The sequence below is a fragment of the Poecile atricapillus genome, chromosome 1 (assembly GCF_030490865.1).
Source record: "Poecile atricapillus isolate bPoeAtr1 chromosome 1, bPoeAtr1.hap1, whole genome shotgun sequence".
Classification (NCBI taxonomy): Eukaryota; Metazoa; Chordata; class Aves; order Passeriformes; family Paridae; genus Poecile; species Poecile atricapillus.
The window spans coordinates 145376017-145399918 of NC_081249.1; the positions used below are offsets into that span (position 1 = coordinate 145376017).

Consider the following 23902-nt stretch of genomic DNA (forward strand, 5'->3'; position numbering starts at 1 on the left):
AGTATTTATTGCATACGAACACAACAACTGCTATCAACTTTGTACGCTTGTTCAGTTCTGACAGCATGTATATAATGGATATACAGGTTTTTTTTCTAGAAAGATCATGTAGAAAAGAATTTTTTACATTAGTACTTCAGCCAAGAAACATATAACCTTCAAAATTATAAATATACTTCCTCCCTATGTTTCACCCCCACAAGAAGACATTTAACCACTTTTTACCCCCCTTGCCCTGTTTTTAAAGTCACATTGACAGGTAAATGTGAGCAGTAAATAAATACACAAAGTTAATGCAGAGTACAATGTGCCAGGAACTTATACTTATTTGCATTCCCTCTATGATCTGTAATTAATTTCCACATCAACTCAAGCTCCTGCTTTCATATCGGCCTTAAGAAATCACGAAATCATTCATATTCAACTCAGCAACGCATGAAGACTCCCTGCCAAATACAACAATCTGCAAAGCTGGCACTGCTAACAATTCTCAAACTTATTCTACACCTCTAGCAGAGCCAGGCTGTACATACCAGAGTAGGTACAGTGAACATCTGAACTGAGAGTGCAGTCACGGAGAGAACTCTGTCATGATCATCACTGATGTATTCCTTTTGCAATGCTTTGTAATACTAGAAAAAGAAAGCATTGGGGACATTAAAAAAACATTAATAAAAATGTTTACTTTTTTATTCATAAGAATTATATCTCGGTGTGTTTCTCCCACCTAACAGAAGCAGTTCCAACAAAAACAGTACAATGTCCTCAATGCACCAAAGCAATTCAATATGGCTCCCACTGCCTTAATACTGAAGATAAGCACAAATTTAACTGATTTGCCAGATTGGAACCAACATTTTTTTCTTCTACAACCAATATTCCCCTGAAAAAATATTAGATATCTGAAAAAAATAAAATTCATGAAGAATAAAAAATTTCTTATAAAACAAGTCTTCCCCCTGCCGTGAATTGAATGGATAGTTGTTCAACAACTGTCTGTAAAAGACAAAGTCTTTGTTTGCTTTGTTTCAGTCCAGAGAAAATCAAGTATCAATCATCTTTATCAGAATTTAAAAGTCTCACCCTAAAACAAAAACTTTGTCTTTATGTTTTGTATATTTCTAAATTATTGTATCTAATTTTCAAAAAGAAAGGCCAATTTCAGTTGCAGTTCATCTGGCATTTTGAAAGATACACAGAATACAAACAACATGGCATTCAAACAAGCATATCCCTACATGAGTCTAAGGAACAGACCAGTGACAAGGGAATTAATTAACTGCATTCCATAAAGGCTGAGCTAGTTATTGAAGCTCTGCTTGTTAAAAATTCATTATTTATACTGAAATAATTTTCAGTATTATTTCAGTGTTCAGTATTTTTCAGTATTCAGTATTTTTTGGGGGTTAATTTCATTAAGGTAGTACAAATTCATAGCATAAAAACTAAACCATTTACCTTGACAAATTCCACAGCAAAAAGTTTTTTGTATTCCATTTCCATGAAAAAACTACTGAAGATAAGTTCATGAAGAACCTTCCTCGCCCCTGCAAAGAGCCAATACAATGCATGTCACTTTGTTGTACTAAGATCAGCTAAGATGCAGCTTTTTATGAAAAAAAGGAATCAATTACTAAACAATAATTAAAAATCATGAAAAGCCTTGAAATGGTTATGAAGCGTAAGAACAAAGTTAGTAATTTTTTTCAGGTTTTGATGTTTATTGGTATGTATTTAAAAAATATAACCATAATATAAAAACCATGAAGAAATATAATTCTACATGCATAGCACTTAGATTTATCTGTGTTACACACATGAAAAATGAGTTTGCCAAATCTTTAGTTTATAGCAACATGGATACACAAACCTTTATGAAGTCTTGCATCCCATAGCATCAACTTGCTTATAAAGCAGGGCTTTTCAGATCCAGCTTCTTCTTTGAGACATATTTGACAAAAGATCTGGCGAAAGTCACCTGTAGAGATTAAACTACTCATTTGTACAAGAATGTTTCAATAATTAAATTATATGACACAAGAAAATTAGAATTGCAGAATTCTGTTACTTACAAGAACAAAAGAAGGCACTTAAGTAAGAATTACTTTTAATATTTTTTCTCAATGAACACACTCGCACATACCCTTCGCCTTACTAATTTCTTCCTATTTTTCTTGTCTACCTATATTTAATAAATCCTGTGATGCAGAAGAATATTTTAAAATTAAAATAATTTAGACATCTTTGCAAAGCAAATCCATAAGAAGCCTTTACTATGTCAGCACAGAAGTGCTCAGGGCTAGGCAAGTCTCTGCTGCTCACTGCCTCAGACCTTGAAAGTCAGTCTTTTGCAGAATTTCAGATTTTTTTTGTATTTTCTTGCACCTATTAGTAAACTCAGTACTTGAAGTAGTTTTGGGGACGAACATATCGCAGTCAACCTTGTGTTTTTAGTGTTCCAAAATGAGGCCTTATGTTACTACTTTGAAAAGGAAAAATGAAGAGTCAGGAATCAAATTCCTGATAACCTGAAAATAAACATGATTAAATGTTTCTTGATCCATGGTCTACCACTTAAAACAAAACTATGAAAAGAACAGGAACCACCAGACCATAAAGAAGTTCCAGCTGAGTACAGAACATCAGGCTCATAAAGCCTCTATGTATATAATCCAGAAGAAGGACAGGAATGTTTGACTTCAATCTTTGTACTTTAAGATTCTCCTAAAACATAAAAGTATCTGTCAACTTACCTGGATAAAAATCAAATTTTCAGTAGAAACTTTGAAATAACCCATACTCAAAAATTTGTACGGATTAGAAGAACTATCTGAGGAATTCAGAACAGCAAGAAAATACCATTGGCAAAATAAATACAAACTTGAAAAGAACAGAACACTAAAGCCTGTAAAACACTGCCAAGAATTACAAAAAGGTACAGTTTTGATCTATGTATTTCAAGATCCACAGGTGTTCCAAAAAAATGAGAAGAAATTCACTCCACTAACAAAGCTTACAATGGGGCTAAAGCAGATCACCAGATTTACCTAGCAAGAAGGAGGTTAAGGTGTAGAGCTTTATCTATGTATATTTGTACTGTGTGGACAAATTTTATAATGGCTTTAGTGTGGCAAGACACAGGTATGAAAAAAACAATTAACAAATCTAAAGTACATTGATTCAGAAATATTTAAAATCATAAGCATCATCAAACACCAGAATAATGTTTGAAAGCTTGAAATAGGCTTTCCACTACTGGAAAAAATTTTTAATTAAGGTTTTAATTTGCTAGTTTTATTGACACTTCCTAATGAATCACAGCTATCAAATTTGAAGCAGGAATTAATGTAAGCAGAGGATGTACGTTTTCACTGATAGAGATGTTCTGTGGCTTTCCACTAGCACTAAGGAGGGTAGCTTTTAAGTAAGAGTCACATACTGAGTGTGTGTGACGCTGAGAATAATAAAACTTTGAGATAGTGCTCCATCAGGGAAACAAACACATTTATTTCAACAAGAAGGAACAGAGAAGTACTGCTATTCATAACCTCACTAACAAATAGCAGCACCCATGCTACTGCATTATTAATTTTCTAATTAGGAAGAACATCAAAGTCCTTTAATTAAGGGAATAACATATATAACACTGCTTAATTCATTCAAATACTGGCATGGCATTATTGTAACAAAACCCAGTAATGCTTACTTGAATAGCTCATGAGTTTGTTCAGCCAAGAACCAAGGCGCAAGGCAAACTTCTGGTGTGCCATAACATCAGCATGCAGAACCTCCACATGAAGTGGTCGCTGAGAAACATTTTCAGAATGCCTCTAGGAGTCAGGTAAATATTAATACATATAAAATAAAATGGCATTAATTTAATTATTTATTTTCACTACCCACCATCTCTCCCAAGCAAAACAAAGAAAACAGTTTGATGATTTATTTCTGAAGATATCTATCGATCTGTCTCAAATGTGGTGGTGTAAATTCAATTCCAAAAAGTTCACAGGCAAGTTATAAAACCAGAGAAGTGCCGAGCTAAAGACTCTACAGCAGTCAAATAACTACTGAGCATTAATACTAATTAGGTTGGTATGGGGTGCTTTTTTGTGAAAAATACTTTAGGAAGTTACCTTAATTTCTTCTTTTGCTTCCTGACAAGAGGCATAATGTCCTGCCTTAACAGCTCTACGACCCTGTTTAAGAAAATATTGAGCATGAGACCAATACAAAGCAAACCCAAAACACCACAAGTCCAATCCTTGCTATGGTTTTTATACATAATAGAAAAACAGTATCCAACATCACTCACAGTTCTATTAAATATCTAGAAACAAATAAAAATTAACATAATTGTCTGTAGAAAAAAAGCTATCCAAATTAACAACACAACAACTAAGTAAAGACTGGGTATCTTATTATTAAATAAGGAAAATTCACGTACACATTAAAATAGATGAGAGAGATTTCCGCAGAATACTTTAAATACAAACTATATCAACTTGCCTCCTGGCACAAAGTACATGAAATAGCAGGGTATAACCAGAGATACATGCTTCTTAAACAAATTCTCCACACCTGAGAAACAAATGTTGACTAAGAGTTGCTCAGCCATGTGCCTTTCTCTCCTCAAGTTCCAGCAACCAGAAACAAAGATTTTATAACCAAGTGACTGTAGTAGTAACTCTTAATATTAGAAGGAGACTCTCTCCAATATTCCAAATGCACTAACCTCTTTATCTATGGCAGTGGTATGCAACTGGGCTTCACCAAGTTCACAGCCAAGTGCCCTTTGCAGGCTGTAGATGACATGATCATAAGAATGGTGTTCATCATTGAAAAGGACACAGTAGTAGCTGTCTACCTTCTCTCTGCTGGGAAAAGGGTAACATATACAAATAAAATTGTAAATAGTGTCCTATCAAATACAGTTTAATTGATAGTTTGAGAAGAATGTCAAATACAATTTAAAAAGTTACTCAAGAAAAGCGAGCATATTCTTCATGCTAATGACACCCCCCATCATCTAAGCCAGAAAAAGCCATAGAAATTATGTATCAAGTACAAAAAAGGTTTGAAGTTATTTGATATTCACTTATCATTTCCTTTTTCTGCTGTTTTATGAATCCATTTGTTTTATAATGTGATACACAGCCTTTTTCCATTTTCATAGAATTATGGAATGGCTGTAGTTGGTGGGACCTTTAAAATTCATCTAGTCCAGCCCCCTGCAATGAGCAGGGACATCTTTAACTAGATCAGGTTGCTCAGAGCCCCATCCAACCTGACCTTGAATGTTTCCAGGGACAGCCCATCCACCAACCCTCTGGGCAACGAGTTCCAGCATTTCACCACCCTCACTGTAAAAAATTCCTTCTTGTATTTATTCTAAATCTACCCTCCTTGAGTTTCAAACCATCAGCCCTTATCCTATTGCAACAGACCTCACTAAAAGATTTGCCCATATCTTTCTCTCAAGCACTGTGGAAAGCATCCTTGTAAATGTGCCAGCTCATTTCTGCTCCCCTGTCCCTTAGCACCCCACCAGTGTCTCCCAAGACAGCCAATGGCACCTGGTGGGCCTCTCCACTCCTGACATTTCCTCCCCTGGGCACTACGAGCTGCCACTTCACTGTGGATCAGGCCCAGGAGCACTTCCCTTCAGTGACTGATGAAGGATGGTCAGACACTACTTTTCCCATGAAGTATCAAAGCTTTTCTCTACATAACTCTAGGTCAAACATACCACAGTGCTGTTTACAGGGATTTCAGCACTGATTTGCAGAGATGTCTGTAAGAGTATAAGACTATCCCAGGCAAAATTATAATCCAAGTTGCTAATGCATTGAAAAGAAAGTTGGAAATACTCCCTACCTGATGGTGAGCTCCACAGGCAGTTCCTTGTCTTCCTCCCAGATAAGCATATCTACAATGTATTTTATCACAGAGGGAAACACTCTCCTAGAATGTTCCATAATTTCTTCATTCAACTGACATTCAGAATTCTGTAAAACATGAGATAATATTAATATGGAAAAGAACCTGAAAAAAAATTAAAAGGGGGTTGGTAGAGTAATTATTATTAATTATGTTATTAAATATTCATATAACAGAAAATTATAATAAAATATGCATATATATACTGTAAACTATATATACATACTTGTACTACAATCAGGCAATTATCCTTTTCATGATTCTCATGCACATTAACCTCCCCTAATTTCTTCTTTTCAAAGTTATTTCATCCCAAGGATGTATTCCAACAGTTTCATAATACCATTCTTTATGCATCCATGTTTTATCTAGGACTAGACTATGAAAGGCCTCATCAAATATGTTAGTTTCACTTTTTTTTTTATATTTGTGTCCAAAAAAGCTGTTTAACAGCTTTCTGTATTCCCACAAATATTAAAAGTCTGCAGTGCAGACCAAGCAACAAGCTCCAAGTGGTAAACAAATTACTCCTTAATACAGCTTCAACCATTTTTATTTCTGAAATCCATTAACTTTCTTCAAAACAAAGGATGAAAAAGCGAAGGAAAACCTTATCTCATTTTTCTGTAAGACCAGTGCTTTTTATTCCCTTTCCATTAAACTTTTTTGCCAGATCATAAATAACAGTATGTTTGCTACATCAGGGATTAGAGGTCTGCTTGCAATGACAAATGTTAAGGTTTTTCATCCTGATTATCTCAGAATGAAGGATTCGGAAAAAAAGCCAAATTTTACCTGAAGCAACTGATTTGCCCATATTCGCTTTAAGAATTCCTTGTAAGATGGCCTATTTCTCGTTAATATTCTCCTTTACAAGGTACAATAACCATGATACATCCTAGCATAAGAAGTTAGTTTCAATGGACATAAAATTTTTTTTAGTCATAGTGACAAATCACACACCAGAAGTAACTAAGAAATTTAATTGCTCAGTAATGCAGTAACATAGAAAAGAGAAAATATTAAAATCAAACTTCTAAACATTTGCTAACCACTAGGAAACCAATTATTTGTAAATAAGAACTGAGTAATATACTTCGCAAAGAAAAGAACAAGTGACTGCAATTTTAATTCCAAGTGAAAGACTCAAGTGCACAAGACAGGTAGATGAAACTGTCTCTGAACAAAAAGGAAAAAAAAAAACCCAAAGGATATCTAATATATATGTTTGATCCCAAACACCTTGACCTAAGAAATCCTGGTTCAACTTGACTTAACCTGTTACATGAGTTATACAACACATATACATTCATATACAGGAATAAGCACTTTTTAAAATAAGAAGATAGCATTTATAATATTTATTAATTTCACTTTAAGCAATATTCTTACTTCTTTTGGAGAACTTGATGCTCCAGGCTCATGTTTAGTACACAGCGGTCCAGCCTTCCATGCCTCTGTATCCCCACAGTCACAAAATCCACCTCCAGTGGAACTATGCATCTAGAAAAAACATGTATTTCAGTCATGAAATATGCCCATAAAAGCAAGAGGAAAATAGCAAGTGTGCATTATTTAAATCAAACACAAGTACAAACACTTACTTAAAAATAGAAGAGTCACCGCATAACCAATGGATTTACCACCACTTTTTTTTTTTTGCTAAAAGGAAACTTACCAGAGGAGAAGGGGGGTAAAAGATAAAACTTTTTGAGCCAAAAATAGAGAAGGAAATAGAGTCAGAAAGGTATGCAAGTCCTAAATAAATTTAACTTGAAAGTAAGTGAAAAAGTCTATGACTGATGAGTGCTTCATAAATGGAAAAATATTTCTGGGTTTATTCATAAAATTAAAGCAAAGCTGTTTAATGTCTTTTTTAAAATTGCTTCATCAAGTTAGAAAATAATATTTTTTTAAAAAGTGCATATTAAACAGACATTTAGTAGTATCTCTACTTCTAACGAAAGAAAAGATTGCATGATTAGCATCTAAATATATTTTTATAACTAACTTTGCATTGCACTTTCAGAAGAATACAAATTCTGACCCTCCATTTTAGCAAAAAGTTCAGACAAATCTCAAGCAAAACCAATTCTCCTTAGCTTCCTCCAAATCCCCAATCTTGAAGTAATTCTAAAAAAACTCTGACCCAATAAAAAGACATTCAAAAATCTGTTATTTACCTGAAATATTTTAAAATAACCTGATCTAATTAGATGTGCTTCGAGCAGGAGGCTGGACTAGGTGACCTCCTTAGGTCCCTTCCAACATAAATTATTCTATGATGCTATAAAGAGCACATCCTGTATTCTTTAGATGAAAACACTACAAATCTGCTCCCATCTATTTCCATAACTGATGTTGTGCCCGAAGAATTTACTGAAAAACAGGGAAATGACAACAGCTTCTCAGCCCAGCTGTGGTTGCAAAGTGCTCTGTAATTATTATTGTCTGTTTTTTCTGGGTTTTCACCTTACTTAGATCCCAACAGAATTGACTGGGATTTAGGACACAGCTGTCATTTTCAGTCACAGCTCACTGCTCTGACCTACACTTCCATGAAATTGCCAGAGAATAACACTGTATGCATTAATAAGCACTCCTTTCTCTTATGTTTCTTCAATTAGCAAGTTGCTTTACATAGCTAGAAACACAAGAGAGAGAGATTAAGTAATTCATAAATCCCAGAATTTATTTTTCTTATAATAAAATCTCTATATATGCAGTTTATTATAGCCTCAAAAGAACTTCTCTAAAGCTACAAGTACCATTTCTTAAAATAAGATTTTCCTACCTTGTACCGGTGGTTCTTGTGAATGCTATTCTGGAAGCAGTCAATACAGAGCACACAAGTTGGATCAACTGCACAGTCTCTGCAATAAAAATGGTAAGTGGAAGAATTTCTAAAAAAAACACCTGACATTTTCATGCACAAAATAATATGTTGCTCTGAAAAAAAAGAAGAACTGAGATTAACAACAGATTCAAATTATAAAAACATTATTTCATTGTCTTTCTGCGACATGGAGTAACCAGTCTTGTTAAGTTTGAACCATGTACTCAAATATGTTATATCAAATTCTGTCAAAAACATGCTCAATTTCTACTTCCAAAACTTGCTTAGCAAAACTGTTTCTGGTTTTACTAAGAATAAGAATCTAGGTAAACCAGTGAGGACACTGAATTAACCTTTGTTATTGTTTCCAACATCAGTCAATAGTCAGTTTGCTGATTAAACTTTTGCTACACTTCGACTAGGTTATGTTTCTAACTTTTAAAACAGTTAGAAGTTAAAATCCAAAACTAATTTCTTTCTAAATGAGCAAGGAATATATACTTTGAAATGTAACTTGTACAATATCACTCATGCTCTTAAATACCTGAAAATACAGAATTACATTCATGGGTAATCAAATTCCATTTTATCCTATGTTTCACATTCATATTTTTATATACTGTCTTTTTCTTAAAACATGGCCACTTTTTTCTTTAAATGCTGTTTTATTCTAGGCAAAATGTGGATGACAGGTGCTAAACGACAACATATCAAATTTTTTACTTTAAAGTCAATTGGTCAATATTTAGTTCAAGCCTCTTTTACAACTAAAATCTCATGGTAATTCTGATTACAGAAATAACTTCCTTCCAAACCTTCAGATTATAATAATCGTTACAATAATTTAATACTTCAGTAATTCATTTATTACCATAAATCTACTGAAAGATGAATCAAAGAAAAAGGAAGGCAGAAGTGCCTGCTAGATTTGATTACCCAACTCAAGACATTCAGATTTTAGAACTTCAGAGTATCTTTTATTTTTAGCATTTTAAAAGTCTAAAGCAAACAGATACCTAGCTTCAGTTGCAGTAGTACACACAGTACCTTGTATAAATAGTACCACATTTTTGCAAGACTGGAACTCAAAACAATAAGAAAGAGACCAACTGTGAGAAATTTAGCTTTGTCCTTTTGCCTGCTACTAAACATGAGCTCTGGAGAGCTAGGAAGAGAATTATTCCTGTTCTAGCAGCACTAAACTGCCTTGTCCGGCTTTTTCCTTCATACAACTATCCCATCTACTATACACTTTCTAGTACACACAACAGGATTTCTTCAAAGACCATTCTCCTTTCATACAACACTAGCCAATTTCTAGAAAAGGCCGAAGAGTATGTGATCGATTAAAACTTCACAGTGCAATTCATAAACAAAGTTTACAGAGAGCTTTGATTCTGACACTTCCTAAATTCTAAGGGATGGATTTTTTTACTGATAGTGCTTTTCATCCTTAGTAATATTCTTTCGGAATTTCAAATTAAATTTTCTAGGCTTTTAAAATAAATTGAAAATTAGAATGAACTATGGCAATAGTATTTTAATAATTAATTTAATAATTAATAATATTAATGCTCATCAATTGCCAGAATTGTTGCAAACTTTACATTCACCACAAAAACTGCTGGCTTTTTAATATTAATATTATTTATTCATGATACTCAATGTATTTGTATTAACAGGAATTAATAAAATTAATTCTATCAAATCATTGAGCTGCCACCTTTAATATATTTCAGGATGAGAAAAAAAGGTGAAAAAATTACCATTGGCCAAAGCAATGGACTGATGATGCTTAGAAATGCTGGATTCTGTTTCACACTTTGAAAGGGTGAGTACTGTATCCCTCAATTCAGGTACAGACTCCATATTCGTACCCTATCGTCCAACACTTTTAACCAATAGCTTTCAATTAGTAACTTTTAGGTTACTTTTAGTAACCTTTCCATTTCTTCCCCCATTCTGACAGAGCCTTCTTTTCATATGCAATTTTCCTCACTCTACAGTGTTGTGAAATGATAAACAAATGCCAGCATCAGTTAAGCAAAGAAGTACTATTACACAAGCAATGACTAGTTAGCAGCACAACTGATTTTATTAAAGCACTTTGCTGCATTATCTCAGAAGGGAACACTGATGACAACACACCTTCATTCTTACCTGCAAGAGTATGTTGTCTCCCCTCCTTTGAACACCTTTCCACAGAGCTGAGAGGTTCCACTCTGTTGTAGTTTCTCCAGGAATATATCTGGGTCCTCCCCAAACAAATAACATTCCAGGGGGTATAATATTGCTGCCTGGACCATTTCTTCTTGTTTCTCCACCAAGGGGTCCATTTCAGCTGAGTAAATATTTGGCACATGTTTTGCCAAGCACTGTAAAAATGTAGCTTGGAAGTCGAATCTTTCATCACACCACTGCAACAAAAAGCACCCCATGGATAAACAAACAAATGAGTACATATCAAGAAAATAGGATTACACACTTTTACAGCAAATTCAGAAACCTTTCCTACATCAGAAGTCAGTTCTTTGAGCAATAAAATCCAAGAAACCATGGATTTCCAATTATTTCTGTGCTATTTTCTACCACAGTAACCTCTGTTCCTTTGAAGTCTTCTACTAAAACACTCTAAGGCAAGAGCTGGCAAGTGCTATGTTACTGTAGAGAAACCCATGCACTAATTAACTTTCAACTACACTCTTCCCAACAGGCCCACCAATACACAAAGCTTGATGTCTGTTCAGCTGCTGACAAATGGAAAGAATTGCCACAGCTGGGAAAAGCTTGGGATTCACTCCTTTGCCTGCTGCTAGTCACAAAACATGTACCAACTCAATGGTCTTCTGAAAGCCTTGTTAAACTGGTCATCAGAGGTCAATAGCTACTGAGGAAGAAAGAAGTACAAATGATCAGACAAGCTCATTGTCGTTGGGAAACCAGACTAAAATGCAATTTCATTTCTGTAAGACAATGAAAGTACTTGTGTTTTGACTTGAGGTTCTTAGTCCATAACTTTACTTCCAACTTCTTTACTTCTCCAAACAGTTCTCTCCAATTGTCCCGTTTCTGGCTTTCAGAATATTCATTCTTTCATATTATTCCCATGATTTAGAAATAACTTTTGGTTTTCTCCCTTGCAAATCAGGTAAGAGTCTTAAAGACAGCATCCTTACAAACACAACCTTGGTTAACATCCAAATATCATAGAATATCCTAAGCTGGAAGGGACTCACAAGGATCATTAAGTCCAAAACAGGACAGCCCCAAGAACCACACCATGTGCCTAAGAGCATTGTCCAAATGCTTCTTGAACTCTGGCAAGACTGGAGCAACAGCCACTTCTCTAGGAAGCCTGTTCCAGTGCCCAACCATCCTTTGGGTGATAAACCTGCCTTTTTATTTTAATTAACTTATTCAAATTTTTCAACTACCTAGCAACACTTTTATTAAATAGAAGTCATAAAGGGCATAAAGACACTAAACTGTAAAAAATAAATTTGGATTTAATTTTTAGTTATCAGATTACTTGCATATTAACACTGAAAAAAGAAAAACATCACAGACAGCTGATGGCTCTGAGAAAGATTCAATTGTAAGAGGTAGCTGAAAACCGAACTACTTGATCATGTGTCTATTTTTTTATGTGTCTGATTTAAGATGAGTGGAAGTGAATTATTATTATTCTTAAGCTTCATAACTTAGTGTTTCTGCTTAAACATGTTTCCTCCTGTAACTTTTGTTTTATCTTACCTATACTGCATTATGGCTTCATCAAATTCCCCTCCCAATCTGGTTACTGTATTTTTTAAATGCAGGAGGGTGGGATGTGACCCCTTGGTACGTTCTATTTGCGAGGCTTGAAAGAATCCCAGTCTGTACCCTTCTATCTTAATAGACCATGTTCCCAAGAGATGGTGCAAGTTTAGCTTCTGTGTTGTTGCTCCAGAGCACGTCATAGCTTCAAGAAACACAGGGCTAAGCTTCCCTGAAAATCTGCCAGAAGTGTAAAATGGGTTCTCACACAGTCAAACTCAAAAGCATTTCGAGCATTCTTGTGCAAAGCTTTTAATTCTATTTAAATGTTGATCGGAGAAGAGAGGACAGGAAGTAGGAGAGGGAAGAAGGGAAGCAAGAGAACTTTCTCAAGCAGGCTGCCTGCCCTCTGGTAAGCACACTAAAATATACACTCAGCCTGTACATTACCCAGGAAATACCCATTATATTCACATGAGAAACAAGCACGTTATTTTTCTTATTTCCAAAAGCTGTACCAGGCTAAACTTCAGACCTATCCCGTATCCTCTGTGCCTCCTATGAGAAGTAATTTGTTCCTTTCATAAAAATCTTTTTACTATACTATGTTCAAAAGTATAAAATTACATACAAAACTATCAACAAAACAAAATCTACCAAATAAACACCCCCTAGATTAAACTTGACTCTTCAATGCTAACTTTGTCCCTTTGTTTGAGAAGTCCCACTTTCCCTCTCCTCCCTTACCTGAGCTCATACCTATCAAGTGCTCAATTGCTACAGATATAAAAAAAATACGAATAGATAAATTGATAGGCTTTTTGTTTTTATTGACAGGATGAGCTGGAAGTCTAGAAAAGCCAAATTGCAAGATAGTTGCAAGCCACGATGGGGTTCACACTGCAGCTATCTGCCCAGCCTTGGCACAGGCAGCCCTGAGAGGCTGTGGGAATGCCATTCTTTGACATATTCAAAAGCCAGCTGGGCATGGTCCCAGGAAACCTGTTCTAGGTGACCCTGCTGGAGCAAAGAGTTTGAACAGAATGACCTGCAGAGGTGCCTCAATCATTGTGTGATTCAAATGCATCATAAGGAAAAATCTTATTTCTTTGTCAATCTCTGTAAATCCTCTAATTTCTGCTACCAGTAAACTCAAGAAAAAAGTTATTTTCCAGATTTGATTCCACTCAAGAGTAAATTTGAAATACAGTACTGAAAGAGGTAGAAACCATGAAATAACAGAATTAAGGAAGAAACATTACCAAATAACCAAAATAATACTATCAGTCACCTCTCCATAACCCCCCAGGCACTCACACCCTACTCACAGAGACCCACATGCTAACAGAAGAAAGCCCAGAGAAAGCTGACTGAATACACTCTGAGACTATCCCACTGGAAAATATTTTTGGACTGCAAACTCAAAATTACTGATTTTAGGAAAAAGAACTACCTTCACATTTGGAGCAAATTAGAGCTTCATCTAAGATCCGAATTCTGAAATTGCTCAGCTTTTAAATATTTGTATTAGTGACCTTAGTAGAACTTTTTCAATACGTTTCTTGGTCGTTTTCTCATTTTAATTAAAAGTTTATCAAAGAAACAGCCAGGTCACCACACATCCCATGTGGACCTACACACGGCCCTGAAATAAAACCAGCACCAGAATGAGCTAAGGGTGTTCTCATGGCAGCAGCACACCACAACCTTTCCTGCAGAGGGAGAGTAACATCCACACCATGTTGGGGGGCATTCACAGCTACTGGAAACAGCAGGCAAAGGTGGCACCCAAGAACCTGACACTAGTGAAGAGTGCATGCCAAAGATATACAGTCTCCTACCTCTGCTTTTATACTTTATATCCTTAACCTGCTCCAGACCCATCCCTTTTCCAACTTCAATCACACATTCCTGTCACCTTCACCTTTTTAAAGATGAGGATAATTCTCCAACTGCATGAAAGAAGAAGAAAAAGGGAGGCAGGAGGAGTTGCAAAGCTGTTTTCTCAAGTGTTAGCAGTTTTGTCAGAAGAGCAGACACAGAAACCATTTTGTCCACCACATTTGATTTGTGTTCTATAACAAAAGCAGTAATTTGTCATCTTTATTGACTTTTCAGAAGAATACTGTGACAGATGCACTGCTTCACAGTACCACTTGAGAGCAAGCCATTAGGAAACAACTTCTTGTCTTGCATGGGAAACATATCCTCCTCTGTGGGATCAGACTAATATTTCTTCCCATGTATAACCACAGAGATTTCCCCAAATGTCAATTTCAACCAAACATGCAGATTTATCCTACATGTAAAAGGACAGCTTGTAGCTTTTTCCAACCCTTTAAATAAGCATCATGCCAAAAGGTCAGAGGTTGAGAATTTATATTTGCCTACAAACTTACAAACACTGCTATAAATATGCAAAATATCTGTCATTGATATAGCAAATATATCCATGTCCAATTTTGTCTTTCACAAACACATTCCATTTATGAATACTACAAATAATAACAGGAATGAGAGAGAAGGAAGCATATAAGAAAAAAAGGGGGGAAAAAGTTAACAACACTCTCAATTCCCTTTTCACCTGAAGACCAGGCATCAAATGAGATTTCTCACCACTATGACAGAATTACTTTATAATTGAAGAGGTTCATTATGTACATTAATTCAGTAGCTGTTGCTTCCATGACAATCTTTGATCTACCTTCTAAGCACAGCTCTCTTGGAATTCTGAAGTTTTTTCAAACTAACAGCTTGCATGAGGCAATATTATAAAAAGCAGCTGTACTTTAACTGCACTGATTGACAACCTGATCTTTTTAGCGCAAAAGTGATTGCCTAAATTTCAAGACTATTTTTAGACCTAGACATTAATCAGTGAAAAGGAAAATGAATATTTATGAATATTAAACAACAAATTATGAAGGAACAGATACGACCAGTATCATGAACTAAAACCTGTACCTGTTCCAGCATTCCAGATAAAAGGAATGATGAAATACTTTGTTATGCATAGCAAAAATCTGTCAGGCACAAGATGACAATACCAGCTACCTGTCAAGGAAGCTAGAAAAAGCAGGATTTTAGAAGTAAATATTTAAAATGCTGAGGACATGCTGATTTCAAGCAGGTTCCATTCAACATAAATACCAAATGCAAAAGGCAGCTTTAATGCACAGAACACTTGTTACAAGTTAAACAGAGATTAGCAGGACAACATCTCAGAAAACCTTTATTCTGATATTGTCTAACTAATTGAGGAAACATATTTTAAAAGGATAAATATGCACAAGTTCTTTGATAAATAGGCAGAAAAATTAAAATTTCTTTGGAAAAGAAAGTTCAAAAGATTCTTGAACTAACATTTTCATATATGAGTTCTGCTTTCAAATTGTTGGTCCCATTTTTCATTCTTATTATTTTGGTTTAAAATTACCAGTTTTCTAATGCACTGAAAATAAGATCCAATTAAAGTACAGAACACCTAGGCACTATTTTTAGTAAAAACAACACGAAGACAAGGCAATCTATTTCAGCCTCAAAGATATATACTCCACAAAGAAGAGCCTTCAAAAAGAAACACTAGAAATTAATTAACATATGTCTTCTTCCCTTCCTTAAATCAAACTGAACTTTTTGTTTGTTTGTTTGTTTTTAGGAGCATAAATTCCATCTTTGGAAGGGGACAGTTCAGGGAGTTAAAATGGAAACTTACTCTATTCATTCTGTCACATTCATAACAGGAATTATGCTGTTTCACATTCTCAAACAAAGCACAACCAATGTTCTAGTAGAGAATCTAAGCTGTAAAAATGACTGTTTAGAACTCAAATACAAAATATCTGTTTTCTGATGCATCAGTCAGCTCCTTTATATAATATGGCTAAAAAAACCAAACCATATTACCAAACTTTAGTATCCAGTCTCCTCCGGTTATCAGTAATTACACTAAAAGAAGCAAGTTAGGTTTCAAATGTTTTTTCCCCTTGGCACAACATGGGTAACAACATTCAAGACTGTCTAACATTGTCCTAACAAAACATCAGCTTTGACCTGAAGACATAAAGAACTTTTTGATCTCTGCAGTCATTTAACTTTGGCCCCTGAGCCAAAGCAGGGTGCCAATTCATGTCAAAAGATGCTTTAATGAGGCAGGTGTTTGCCCACTGGGAATGAGACTCAAAACCAGCACAAACTACTAAAGCTTTGTCTACAGTACAATCCACCTCGATTCCAACAGTCGCCAACAACTACCAGCTGAGCTGAACCAGAGCAAATCCCTGACCACCAGACAAGGACAGGTAACCACCAGCACCATCTGTTACTGTTTCAGATGCTGGACAGCTAATACTAATGTCTTCTTCAGGGTAAACAACCCACAGATCCAAGCTGCTCAGCCTCTTGGAAACTGCAGGTCACTTTTAAATCACAGGCACTTCCAAAACCACAAGAGCACAGCTGCAGCTCGGGAGTAAGCACCTGGAAACAACCTGGTTCCAAGACAACAACTGGGTCAAATCATGGCCTGTAGCTCTCTCTGCCATGCTGGAGGTACCCCTATTGTACCTCCCTACCAAGCAGACACTCCAGCCTAAACATGCTGCAAAATTAGCATGATACTACTACTAAGGTTCAACAGGCAAAATAGTCAGGAATTCTAGAACTAATTTTCAGGTCTTTGAGGCATGAAATCTAATCACCTTTTCATGTTCCAGATTTTTTGGTGAAGCCTGCATTTGGTAGATAGCAACATACAACTAACACTAGAGGAAGCAGGAATTTAGTATCACATAGTAAACCAAAACAATGTGCTAAATAATTATTTTGGGGGAAAAGCTGCTCTCCCTATAAAAATAGCAAAAACATCTTTGCAGAGTAACTTATAATACTTTGTGAAAACCTAAAATTCAGTTTTAAGTTCTGACTATTCATTTGACAGATCATTTTTACTTTGTTTCTAGAGAAACAAAGGAAATACTTTGATTCTTTCTTTGATCCTTAACATACATGCTGTGGTCTCCTGCATCTGAAGGAACAGGACATCCATGAAATGTCTTAGCAAGCACCAGGCTGCACTTCAAAACACACAACTACAGTGAATATTTACAAAGAAATAATTCATTAATGGAAGGATGGAGGGTGCAGGGGGGTGGAAAACAACACCACTGCTACTTTTTTAATTTCCTGTGTATTCACACATTACCTAGTTTTCCAAATTCCAAAAATTACCTTATTTTCTAATTATCAATTTTAAGATGCACTGTACACAATCTAATTCTGCAGTGAAGGAACATGCAGAAAAATTCAGGTGACTCTATCCATATTTAGCACTCACTCAGCATCCCTCAAATACTTTCCCTTACATACCAAACCAAACCTGTTTATCCCTAACTTCTCTATTGCTGTGACAATAGGTTTCAGTGCCTAGGAGACACTGAAACAGTTACACGCCATCAGGAATATCCACCACTGTCTCCTGGAGCCACATACCTCCCACAACTGCAATACTGAAACTACGGCAACAATACCTTGTGCACTTTATGGGGACTCTAGCAGAAGTAACAGATATCTTTACAACCAGCTCACCCCTGCACTAATAAAAGCCACAAAAATTACTGAGAAGTATGAGTAAAAATGAAAGCTGACAGAGAAAAAAAACCACAGCACCCCTTGATGCTATAATAATGTGAAAGTACTTCAGTAAATACATAGGGAACCGGGGCCATACACCAGTTACCTGCTACAACTTTCACAGCTCCATTTCTTGGACATTGACACAAGTGTACAGTAAACACTGTTCTGCCAATATGCTGCACTGTTCTAAATACCATTTTGACCATATGCATTTCAGGGCTTATTTACACTAAAGGATATGATGGCTTACCCAAAATAAAATTTTAAACAAATTTAGCTTAACAAAGTAAAATTATATGGACATGTCATTTGATCTAAGCAGGTCAACTTAGTTTAGAAGACCCTGCAACTCCAAATAAGATGCCTGACTCAGATTTCACTAATTTCAAGAAATAACCTGTGCGTGAATATGACTATCTCTTCCATATTACTACTTGATTACGACATATCTATGCTACCAGGACTACTCATATATATTTTCTCAACTATGTAACAGCACTGAATGACACAAAAGATGTGAAATACCCTAAAATGCACAAGTGCCTGTATTGTGTTTTACATTATTAAACTGAAGCTTTTATCTTCTTGTACACCACTTACTCTCAGCTTTTGTTGGGAGTTCTGACCGATGGCAAAAGAAAGAACCTTAAAAAAAATCCTTTCTCTCTTTTTCTTCACAAATACTACTGAGAAGGTACACATACATGAAAATTAGAAGATTCAGTGTAAATTTAAAATGCTTGAAATAGCTTAATATCAAAGCCCTGCTCCAGGTAGCAGACACAAAAGCAGGCAGGAGTCAAACTGGAATTTGTTTAGAATACAAATGGACAACTGACCAAGGGCTGGACCCAGCCTGCAAAGCAGGCTTTTGTTAGGCCACCAGCAATGCCTGCTAGCCAACTACTAGACAAGCCAAATCCAGCCCATCAGTCAGCCAAGTAAACTGTGGATGCTGTTGGGAAAGCAAAGAAAGTAAACTCAAGTTTGGTAGACAAGGTTTAGTACTTAATCAACATTAAATTCAGACCACTCTTTTCCAGGGCAGATCAGGGAGCAATACAGCCACTATGGAGAAGAAGAAGCACAGACAGGACCTGGCTCCAACTAATGCAGCGAAACACCAGGTGTATTCAACCACAGTCATCCAGCCCAAAGAGCTGGAGATAAATGCAGAGAAGACACCACTGACTTGGGCTGGGTGGAGAAGAGTTTTTTACCTGAGTCAGCACAATCCATTCCATTATCAGGCTGGCTCCTGCAGAATCATTCAGGTAATCCTGCATCATGTACCTAGCACTCTGGGAAGGTTTGCAACCAGATGTGGTGCTGCACTGCAGCCAATGGCACCCAAAGCCAGAGATGAACAGAGGAGCAAGAGTCTGTCTGACTGCTCTGATATTGAGACAGATTTGACAAGTTCAGTGAGGCCGAAGATCACCCTATTTAACTTTATTTGCTCCACACAGCTTTCCAATTCTAGCACCACAGTGACTTTCAGAGCAGCTGTGCACAGTGAAAGCACTTGAAGTCAGGCAGGATATATTATTTCCACCTACTTAGTATCATCTTTAGGAAAGCAGTAAATTTGGTGTACTGCTCCCAGATTACAGCTGTCTCTAGCATCACTATAGCCAGGTTTGCTATCTAACACCACAAATGCTGTCAGACACAACCTAAGTACATATCCCAGGCTCCTCTTCTCCCTTTTATAACATACCCTCAACCCCTACTCCCTGTAAAAATCCCTGCAGTTTGCTTGGATGGATGGCAGGTAACATGGTCTGGATGGCCAACTACCTTCCTTGGAATAATGATAATTCCAAGACACTTTCAACTGGCTGAAATCACATAAAAATTAAGACAGCTTAGTGGACCAGAATCACCTTTGTGCAGCTGAGGATCTCTTCAACAACTCTTAGTTTTTCCCAATACCACTATTACCAGTTTTATGGATTGCCTGGGCTAACTCAGCCTTTTATGTACCCAGTCAATGAAAGGTTGATTGCATTGCTTTGCTACTGATTGCTTCTATTATCCTTAGTACCACTGACTTTATGCACAGCTCACAAGCTTAAGGAATCACCTGTCTTGGGCTGCAATTTTTGACACTATGCAATCAAATCACTTTTTCCTAGTATAAAATCAAGTTGTTTCTAATAAAAAAAAAATAAAAAAATAAAACACATAGGCCTGTTTCAATCACAGAAATACATGGCACTTAAGAATAAAGTCTGTGACCAAAGCGCCATTTCTAACGATTTGCAGATACTTGAAATTCTGAGAAGAAGGGTACAAGGAAAAATGGTCATTGGCTTAGAGCTGCCACATGCAAGACAAGTTCCACGAGTAAACATCATCTGACTTTTATTAGCAGTGTGTAGCATCACATAAAAAGTAGCTATTCTACAAGCTTGCCAGCACCCAAGTTTTAAACGCCAAGAGTCAACAGTTTCAGAAGTATACTATGTGTGCTGTTTCTGTTACAGAAAATAGAACATAAAAAATAAAGTTCCATCCGTCTGCCTTCGTTTCTTAAGTTGTCAGCCTTTGGGTTTTGATCTCCTCTAGATAAAGTGTTTCAAACATAACAATCACTACACAAGGTTGTGGAGGAAACCACAGAAGGCATTTTATGTACTACCATCAGACAGGGTCAACACCAAATTGCGATCAGTAACAAAATATTAAATCCACAGACGATTGTTTTTCAGAACGAAAAACGAAACAATATTTCTACTTAACGAAAAACTATCTACATTCTTTCTAAGTAAGACTATTTGCTGCTCCATGCACTCTGCAGACCAATAATTTGTTACTCAGCCTTTTCTGTTCCACGGTAGAGTCACCTTTAATTAAGAAAGGTAAAGACTATAGTTAAAAGACGCACATATAGACTACAACGTTTAAAGGACAGCCTCTGAAGCTTTCCAAAGTTTGATCTCATTTCATTCCGTCATGAAGCGTCAACTGAAGACACGGGACAGGGGCTGAGAGATGCTGCGGGGAACCGAGACTAACCGCTACCCCTGGGCCCCTGACGGCGGCTCGCCGGGCCCAGGGCAGGGCTGGCTCTGCTCTCCCGGGGCCGAGGCGGCGAGCCCCGGAGCCGCAGCCAGCGCAGGCCGCCGGGAGCGGGTGTGCAGCCCCGCCGGCACGGGGGCACCGGGCCGCCCGCTCCGGCTCCAACGCCCCGGCCGCGCCCCGGCAGGTGCCGCCGCCTCCCGCCGGCTGCGGCGGCCGCACAGCGGCGCGTCCCGGCCCTGCACGGCGCCGCTCAGCAGCCGCGGAGCGCCAGCCCCGCTCGGCCGAGCGGCGGGGCGGCAGCGCGGGCAGGGCACGGGCTGCCCCCGAGGGCGGGCAAAGGGAACCGCGGCGCGGCGCCGGTCTGCAGCCTCACCATAGCTCGCTCCGGGGCCTGCGCGGGGGCCCTGCCGCCCGCCGCTCCCGCCGCGGGACCTCTGTCGGCTCCGTCCGCCATTTTGAGAGCGAGGGACGCGGCCGGCGGCGCCGTGACGGCCCGGAAGGAGCCGCCGCCGTCACCGGGCGCTGCGCCCGCAGCCCAGGGCCCGCCCCGGCCCGCCCCGCGCGCAGCCGCCGCCGCCGCGCGGGGCCTCGGCAGCGCCTCCTGCGGGAGGCCGCAGCGAAGGCCGGCCCGCGGTCTGTCGGGAGCGAAGCTCGTGTTGATCCTGAAGGCTTACTTAGGCGGATGGGGTTCCTCTGCAGGCGCTTAAATTGTACAGCTTGGGTGCTCACTCCGCGCCCTGCATTACAGAGTCACGGGATCACAGAATTACAGAATCAGGCTGGAAAAGACCTCTGAGATCATCGTGTCCAAGCTACGACCGAACACAGCCTTATCATCCAGCCCATGTCACTGGGTGTCGCGTCCAGTCTTTTCCTTAAGCATCTCCAGGGACAGTGACTCCACCTCCCTGGGCAGCCCATTCCAATGTTTAATCACCCCTTCTGTGAAGAAATTCTTTCTCATGTCTAACCTACACCACCTAAAAGTCCCGGTGCTGCAGGGGACTGACTATGTCCTCTCATACTATTGCTAGCTAGATAATAGCATAAGTAATTTCATCTACACAGATGCAAAGTCACACCACTTCCGTGTGGCTAAGCAAAGGCAAAATTTTATTAATTTGGTGTAGGAGGCAGAAGTAGCTTTAGGCAAATGCCTATCTCCAGGATCAACATATTTCCTCCACACCTCCTTCCAACAGCATATCATAACTGTTCTGGGTATTTAGCAGATTTAGCAGATTAGGGCACTTAGGATCTTGATGGATATGCGACAGACATGGCCTATGCACTGCTGGAAGTTTTCCAGATTGTTGCAGTCCAGTTGCACAATTTCCTGTGTTTGTGCCTTCCTAAGGCTGAGGAAACAGGCAAAGCATTGGATTTTGGGGTCCATTTCAAATGCCTGATGTCTTGGATATTGGGAAGACTACCTTCTCCCACTGTAGTCTTCCTGTTTCAAGCAGTTTTTCCACATTTTTCAGTTATCAGTATGGATGGGATAAAGTTTACAGGTGATCTTTTCAGGTATATTCAATGATTTTTTGTACTGTACCAAGCCACAGGTACCCTCACAGTTTTTCTCTTACAGCTTCAGAATATCTGAATGTAGTTCCTCTGCCGTAGCTACTTTTTCATATTAAAAAGTCCTGTAGACTTGTTTATATTATTGAAATCTGTCACTTAAAATCACCATCACCGAGACAGGTTTAGGTATGAGGTGCAAAAAATACAAAGTGAATTTTGCCATGAGACACTTAACAATTTCATCTCATTCACTGTGTTTGTATTGCTGATCTGTACCCAATCCTTTTCAGTAGCATGGCTGACCGCTAACCCGAAGTGTTTGCACAACAACCAAGTTTGGGCTGTAATTACTGGAGTCCTCCACCTGTTTCGGCATCAACACTGGCAGTTTTATAATCCAGCTTCCAATGCTGTCAAGCAAGAGAAGCAAGGCAGAATTCTAGGACTGCAACAAACCCAGTAAAGCAGCAGGAGGGCTGCCTGCAGCCCCCGTGCTGCAAGGCAAGTGGCTTGCCTAGCCACTTCTTTTAGCTCTCAGCATGGGTTTGATTTACTGTGGGACTTTTAGAAGTTATGCTAATGTAAATCAACTGCTTTAATTGAACAAGACTGTTAGACTTACTTTTTAAAATTATTATTTAAAAAAAAAAAAAAAGAAATTGGAACCCACATGCACTGAGAGACAGCAAAAAAAAGTGTCAGCAAACCTCTTAAAAAGTTGGCTGGCACCACTGCCCAGGCAGAAATGGCACAAAACACCAAGATCTCCATGGATACTACAGTAACAGAAGAAAGGAGAAGAACGAAACAGGAATTCAGATCAAATTAATACAGACAGAATGCTTGACAGCCTAGCTAGAGATAAAACAGAATGGTAAAGCTTCAGGAAGAAAATGAGCAAACACCAGTTTTCAAGATTACTCCTGAAGATTACCTGGATTGCTGATTGATGTTTATTTAGAAACATTTCTTCAGGGTGTTTTTTGGGAGGAAGAGTAGACAAGCAAGATGATGAAAGGCAGATGAAAAAATAACAAAGCATACATACATGAAGTCCTGCAAAAGAGCAGCTAAATCATGAAGAACATCTAAAAAGACATGTCTTAAATTAATGCAGTCTAACTGATCTGAAAAATGTTTTTTCTTGATCAATCAACACTAATCATTACCAATGCTAAAAAT

The 23902-nt window shown here is 37.9% G+C and overlaps 1 protein-coding gene across 2 annotated transcripts in view; it reads right to left on the reverse strand.

Moving 5' to 3' along the window:
• The window catches only part of UBR1 (ubiquitin protein ligase E3 component n-recognin 1), a 59649-nt gene extending 37919 nt beyond the window's left edge, over window positions 1–21730 (reverse strand). The window contains exons 1-11 of one of the 2 annotated variants that reach the window (XM_058840319.1): window positions 21567–21730; window positions 10937–11193; window positions 8735–8813; window positions 7333–7443; window positions 5878–6008; window positions 4736–4874; window positions 4137–4199; window positions 3707–3830; window positions 1871–1978; window positions 1459–1547; window positions 534–632 (exon numbers count right to left, since the gene is read on the reverse strand). In XM_058840319.1, the coding sequence (XP_058696302.1) occupies window positions 534–632; window positions 1459–1547; window positions 1871–1978; window positions 3707–3830; window positions 4137–4199; window positions 4736–4874; window positions 5878–6008; window positions 7333–7443; window positions 8735–8813; window positions 10937–11193; window positions 21567–21647 (1281 nt within the window). In that variant the 5' untranslated portion in view covers window positions 21648–21730. Of the gene's footprint in view, window positions 1–533; window positions 633–1458; window positions 1548–1870; window positions 1979–3706; window positions 3831–4136; window positions 4200–4735; window positions 4878–5877; window positions 6009–7332; window positions 7444–8734; window positions 8814–10936; window positions 11194–21566 lie in introns of both variants that reach the window. The other variant, XM_058840309.1, reaches the window with a different exon arrangement.
• Between the last annotated feature and the right edge of the window lie 2172 nt (window positions 21731–23902).